This window comes from Fundulus heteroclitus, chromosome 20 (genome assembly GCF_011125445.2).
Source record: "Fundulus heteroclitus isolate FHET01 chromosome 20, MU-UCD_Fhet_4.1, whole genome shotgun sequence".
Taxonomy (NCBI): Eukaryota; Metazoa; Chordata; class Actinopteri; order Cyprinodontiformes; family Fundulidae; genus Fundulus; species Fundulus heteroclitus.
In genome coordinates, this window is record NC_046380.1 from 26,951,492 (window position 1) to 26,958,306 (window position 6,815).

Here is a 6,815-nt window from a genome sequence, read left to right on the forward strand (position 1 = left end):
CTGGCGGCGTCAGGTTAAGTTTTGCCTAGGAACACCGCAACGTCCCTTACTGGCGCTAGAAGCCTTAAGGTATCCCACAGCACAGCCCCCTCACAGAAATCAACGAAAACGTCCGCAGAGAAGAGATTGTGCACTTTGTAGTTTATGTAGTTCAAGGCTGTAGGCCCAGATTTGTATCACATCATCCATGAGCTTTTCCGTCACGTAATGACTTTGGAGTTAAAGGCTGTCTGAATTTGTCACAGCAGTCCTTTCCTATCCACTATAGAGCTCTTTCTGTTGACACCATGAAAGGCCAAGGAAAGGAGCTAGAAGCTATTATTAAGGGTATTCGCATGCAGCCCATGTCTCCGGTAAATCCTACAGAAACTTTGGGTTGTCAACCAAGATTTCTGTTGGGAGACACAAAAAATTGAGAAATAACATGTCAAACTATTGACTTAAATCATTGTCCATGAAACTTAGTATAGGTTCAAACAGTGATTTTATTGCTTTGCTTTTACACAATTGTATTTTTCCTTCTTGTGCCAGCTGATCAGATGTAACATTGTGAGAAATTTTTCCTCTCAGCATCCCAAAATAATAATTTTTTTTTTGTAATATAAGTAAAAAACAAAAAAAAATTTTGCTAATAAAAAAATATTTAAATAAATAAACAAACAAAAAAAGCTGTCCTGTATAGCAGTAATTTTAGCGATTTCCATTCAGTATCAGATCACACCGTAGTTTGCGTCAGAAAGGGAAGTCGCGACTATTTCCTGGAGCGGGTTTTACGCACATAAAGAAGTTGAGTTTTATTTTGAAGGCAACCTTATAGGAAGTTATTTGCCTAGTTCACCTGTCTGACGTGCGTGGTGACGTCATGGGTCTGGAAAAATATGCGGATCTGCTCCTTCAGCCCGACGATTCGTCACCGTTCTTATGCTGGGAAAACTGTAAGTTCGGGTTAAAAAGTCTGATTTTTACTCACAGAACTTGTCCTTTAGAAAGAGTCAGAGTTTAGAAAGAGTTTGTTTTGTGCTTTGGTTTAGAGAGACCGAGAAACGATCAGAGCGGTTCTCGAAACTAGGTTCACAACCTGCTGTGGTTTTTCTGTCATCTGAAGGTAAGCCTTGAGGAAGTGCAGAAGAAAATAACACCGGAGCAGAAGTGGAGCTTTTATTTTGATCAGGTAGGATTTTCATTTCATTTTCTAGTGGCTCTTTCAGCAATGGCGACGACTTTAAGAAGTGAAGCAATAACAAACTGCAGAGGAATTTAGAAAATTTCAATGACTGTGTGTCTGTGTGGAGGGAGGACTTTCCTTTCTTGTCTTTTCTGAAACATGAAAGTTGAGTTTGTTCTTTCTTCTCTTAACAATCATTGCTATCCTGCTAGTTTTTATGGGAGTACCAAAAATTCAGGCATTTGTTTTTCTTATTTTACATTGGATTCAGCTGGAAACGACATTGCTTTTCTTCTTACTGTTGAAAAAGGTCACTGCACACTTCTGTTTCGCAGACTGCTGTGTTCAAGCCCAAATGGTGCATTTGCTTTTTTTGCTGCTAAAAGAGTTTCACTTCTCTCTTTTCAGAAGCTACTTCCTTTAATGCAACTTTGTGCAGTTGTTTTAAATGAGCTTTGCTATTACTTTTCAGCATAAGAAGAAACGGTCTTGGATCGGCTCAGTTTGAAGACTGGATCTGAGATCCATGAACCACCTGCAGATTTAGCTAGGTAATTGGCCTTTAGGTTTATAATCAGTCTTTTAATTGTTTTCTGAAAGTAACAGGAAGTGTGAATGACTTTGAGGCCTGATTGTAGCCTTTGTAGGGACGGCCTGTCACTCGAGCGGTAAGTGAACCAATACGCAACATGCTAATAGACTAGTGATTATAACTTCATACTCTTCTAGAAAACCTAAGCAAAATATCAGCAGAGCATGGTTTATTTAATCAGTGATGTTTGGGTGCTTAAATTGTTGTTGAAAGGCCAGAGTTTGCATGAATTTCAAATAATGTATTGAAAGCATTCCGAATGTTTCGGGACGATTTGCGACCTCAGGTTCTGTCAAAGCTTTGACCAGCAGATAACTGTTTCAGCCTATTTGCATTGCTTTTATTTTATAGCAAACATAAGACAATCATGTTGTTGAAATTTTAAGCTTTCTTTAGCATCTTAAATTAGCGGTTAGTACTTTTTAGTGCTATTAACTATAAACAGATTTTTTTTTTTAACTTTCAGCCTTATTGTTATCTGCTGAAAAAAAGCAACAGCTGCAGCAGAGATTTGTTATGGCTTTCTTTCAATGAGGTCTTTCTCAGCCCTTGTTTCAGAAAGGCAGCTGTTCTGTCAACAGATTGTCCCACCTGAGTTGAGGGTCTCTCTAGCTCCTCCAGAGTTGCAGAGATTGCCAGGTAGTGGTCAGTTTAGGAAAATGTGTGTGTGTCTAGGTAGGTTTGCTGCAGCATTGGGCATTCATTGTAGAGTTATCAGGATTTTCCTTTTAAATTGTAATAAGAATTATGATTTAGGGGATTGTAATAAATCCAAACTGATACTGGTTACAAACCACAATAAACTAACGGCAGGGTTAAAATGGTTATGTTTACAACTTTTTCCACTATTTCATAAGACCATCAGTAAATCTTAATATATTTGAAACTGTAGATTTTACTTATCATCGCTTTTGTCATTAGCTCAGTAAATATCAAAGTGAAGTTTATTTTTACAGCACATTTCAGCAGCAAGGCAGTTCAAAGTGCTTTACATCATGAAAACATAAAAACATTAAACACATCGAAACAGTCACTGGTTGTGAGACCAGTAACAAACATTAAATTGTATCAAGTGAAAACATCAATGCACATAAAATATGTCGTCAATGTTCCTGTTATTAAAGGTCAAAAGCAACTCTAAACCGGTGGGTTTTCAGTCTTGAGTTAATGGAAATCAGTGTTTCGGCTGATTTGCAGATTTGTGGAGCATAGGAACTAAATGCTGCTTCTCCATGTTTGGCTCTGGTTCTGGGTATGCAGAGTAGACCAGAACCAGAAGATCTGAGTGGTCTGGAGGGTTGATACAGCAACAACAGGTCTATAATGTATTTTGGTGCTAAGCCATTCAGTGATTTATAAACTAACAGAAGTATGTTAAAGTCTATTCTCTGAGATACAGGGAGCCAGTGTAAGGACTTTAGAACTGGGGTGATGTGCTCTACTTTCTTAGTCTTAGTGGGGACGCGAGCAGCAGCGTTCTGAATCAGCTGCAGCTGTCTGATTGATATCACCAAATATTGGGATAACATTTGAAATCCCTGTGGCCCATCCCTAATTTCCAGTTGTGCTGTAACAGAATGGCTCTCTGTGAGATGATCAGAGCTTTGTTATAACCCAACCCTGCTTTAAAGTTCTCAAGAGCTTCATCCCTGACCTTATGATGCTCGTTGCTCACTAATGTTCCTCCAAGAGCTTCACAAGACAGCTGTATTTATACTGAGATTTAACTGCACACAGACGACTCTGCCTGGGCTTCCTGTGTATCGTTGTGTTTTTTACAAGTGTAACTGACCCTGTGATGTTTACTGTCAGCAGAGCCCATTGGAGGCGGGATGGAGGAAGCGTACAGAGAACTTTATCAGCAGTTTCTTTGCCTCCGGTCATTGTGCCTCAGACAGGCAGCTCTGCTTCACCAGCTCACGACAGTTCTGCAGAAACAGCAAGGTATGCATTTGAATTTTAAAGCTAATGAACCCAGTCACCAAAGGTAACCCGTAAACGATCATGTTTATCCAGGTGTCTCCGCTCCTGAAGTAGGCGATCTGATTTCCCTCCCTGTCCAGTGCTCCCATGAGATCCCTGCGTGTCTGTACGAGAAGCCTCAGCCACTGTCGTCTGCAGGACCAGACCCGGCGCAGGACCAGCCGAATGCTGGCTGTGCTGCTGGTATCCTTGCTGAAGGCATGGCGAAGCTCAGCATGGACATGCCTTGGCAGAGAAAGCCGGGCGAGAAGACGGAGATGTTGAACCCGTTCATGTTTAATCTGGATTCCTCCAAATACAACGTAGCTTCTTCTCCCAGATCTAAGCCCTCAGAACAAAATGATCTTGGCAGAGACAGAGCTCTACACACGGCAATGGTGAGTGTCTTTTGGTCCGGATGTTTCCAGTTTGATTGTGTCCTTTTCAACCTTTGTCCTCGGTTTCGCCTCTCGCCAGATGCCGATGGCTGACGGAGGCCTCCTGAACCTGTCCGTCGGCGGCATGATGTCCGACGCGGCGCTGCAATCACACGTTTGTGAGTTCTGCCAGGCGGTTTTTCCCAGAGACTCGACAACGCGAGGAGAATACCTGCGACACCTTTGTACCCATGTTGCATAAACCAAACGTTGTTACGAAAAAGTATTTGCCCCACTTGCACGTTTTAGATCATTAAACTAGCTTTAACGTCAGAGAATGATAACCTGAGCAAAAATGTAGCAAGCTGTTTTTAAATGATATCATTTATCTACGGGAAAATGTGTGGAAAAAGTATTTGCCCTGTTGTTATATCATGAATTAACTGTGATTAACCACTATTTTGGCTCAATTTCATGAGCTAAGGCTTGGTCTGATTTCTCCCAGACCTGTAGAGTTAATAAATCCCTTAAAGCTGTCTCACAGCATGAGGTACGCTAAAGAATGTCAAAAAGCAACACGTCCTGCTCTGACCTAAAGAACTTGATATCTATCAGTCTGGGAAGGGTTGCTAAATCAATTTCTAAGGCTTTGGGATTCCTGTGAACCATTGTCTAGAGTATAAGGACACATTAACGGCGGCGAACCTTCCCAGAAGAGCACATTGACAACTTCAGGAAGTCACAAAACAACCAGGGACAACTTCTAAAGCTTTTCTCAGCCTGTTTGATTATGTTTATTATTTTCCCTGAGCTATATGAAATCATAATTAGAATGCTGTATTTTGTATTCTGTGAGGTTATCTTTATCTGATATTGAAAGTTGTCCGATGATCCAAAACATTTAACTTTGACAAATAAGCAAAGAGGGAGAACATCTGTAAGGGGGGAAACACTTTTTCACGGCCCTGTAGTTCTTCCTTTACTGACATTTGACTTGTGCTGTGATGCTGCATGTACAGCTCTCCGGGGGAAAAAGCCTCTGGGAAGTGTATCATGGGGTGCTCTTTATTTGTGTAAAATCCTCAGTTGATTGTAAACTGATGAGAGAGGGTGACATTTTGTGTCTTTATTGAGAAATGAATAGGAGACGGTTTTAAAGCCTTAGCTAAATGTGAATGTTTTTCTTTTTTTTTTAAAGTTTCTCACCCAGGGATTTATTTGTCCTTGACCATGTTTGTGTAAATACATTTTGAATGCAACAAAGATGCAAGGAGTTTTGTTCACAAATCATTTCCGGGAATTTCTCTTATCACTTTGCCATGCCAGCCATTTGCAGATGAGCCCAAATCATCTGCATCGATAACAAGGTTCACCTAAACCCGGTCAGGTTCATTCAGCTCCTTCGCCAGGAGGTGGCTCCCCGGAGAACGGATGAATTATTTTACAAGCATCTGGAATTTAAAAGCAATCTATCTTTTAAGGACTGCTTTGGTTTTCACGGATCTCGAAATTATTATGCAAACTAAAAAAAAAATAACACAAAGTTGCAATAAATTTAATTTGTAATCATCTGGACGTTTAATTTCAAAAGCTGGATTTTGGGTAATCCTTTAACAGGATCAGACACAAAAGGTGCTAACCAGGATTGGCAGGCTCGGTGCTGGAGCCCTGTTCTTTTCACACAGGAGAGCGGGTTAGCTCTGAGCTCACGTGACAGACATGTAAGGGTGTGGAGAAGCTGCGGTGAACGTTATGCTGCCTGCAACGTTGTTCAGGGTGGTCAGCGTGGCGGTGAGTCAGCTTCGGTCTGGGGAGGCATGTCGATGGAGGGATTCACGATAAACAACGATATCAATGAAATCCTTAGACCCCATCGTTAGACCCTTCCCTGGTGCAGGGGGTCCCAGGTTCCTCCTGGTGCATCGTGATGCTGGCCTCGTGTGGCAAGAGTGTCCACGCGGTTCCTGAAGGATCAAGGAATTGATACCACTGACCGGCCTCCACGCTCCGCTGATCTAAATCCACCAGAACATCTCTGGGTCCGTCCGACGGCACCAGTTTCAACCCCAGACTGTCCAGAAGCTCAGTAATGTCCTGGCCAGCATCTGAGAGGAGATACTCCAGGACACCATCCGATGGTGTCGGTCAAACATTCACCTGGTGGCCATCCAAACTACTGAGTTTCACTTGGAGCCTTAGCAAACTGGGCAAGCCTGGTGCAGCCCTTTTTTTTAGTTTGCCTTTCTCTGTCACTTAATAGTGCGTCCTCTGGGGGCTTAATATGATCACATGACATGTGATGTGGCATCTTTTTGCTCCTAACACATGACCCATTCCATATCCGCATAGATATCCAGCAGGATTTCTCCCAGGTAAGATGAGATGTGTGTCAGACATGTTCCCTTAATTAGTTTTTTAGCAGTGTATATTTGTTTTCTTTAAAATGGTCCCGCAGAGGCCACTACCTAATAAAGTAGCTGCAGCAGTAGTGCTACAATAGATTTTTCTATTTTCACTGCTTTAATAAATAATTCTCAAAATGTTAAAAAAGATCTGGAAACCCAAAAATGGAAATTCATGCTGTGCTCACTTCAACTGTCCTTGTTGTGCTGCTTGTCATCAGATCAGCTGTCTGCTGCTCCACACTGTTACCGAGGAAAGAACAGGAACTAAAAATAGACGTGAAAGATTAAACTCCCTAATAAGCAGCACTGACAGC

General features: G+C 41.7%; 1 protein-coding gene across 9 annotated transcripts; it reads left to right on the plus strand.

Moving 5' to 3' along the window:
- The first annotated feature begins 751 nt into the window (after nt 1-751).
- On the plus strand, nt 752-5,630 carry zgc:113184. Of its 9 annotated transcripts, none has more exons than XM_021307869.2 (6): nt 791-935; nt 1,032-1,171; nt 1,638-1,716; nt 3,570-3,701; nt 3,774-4,117; nt 4,197-5,630. In XM_021307869.2, exons 4-6 carry the CDS (start codon nt 3,590-3,592, stop codon nt 4,356-4,358), a joined length of 618 nt encoding a protein of 205 aa, XP_021163544.2. In that variant the 5' UTR covers nt 791-935; nt 1,032-1,171; nt 1,638-1,716; nt 3,570-3,589; the 3' UTR covers nt 4,359-5,630. The 9 variants fall into 9 exon arrangements, with proteins under 9 accessions (XP_021163541.2, XP_021163542.2, XP_012736619.2 ...); XM_021307868.2 differs by having other exon boundaries at nt 796-935; nt 3,573-3,701; XM_012881164.3 differs by having other exon boundaries at nt 796-935; nt 1,106-1,171; nt 3,573-3,701.
- The last annotated feature ends 1,185 nt before the right edge of the window (nt 5,631-6,815 follow it).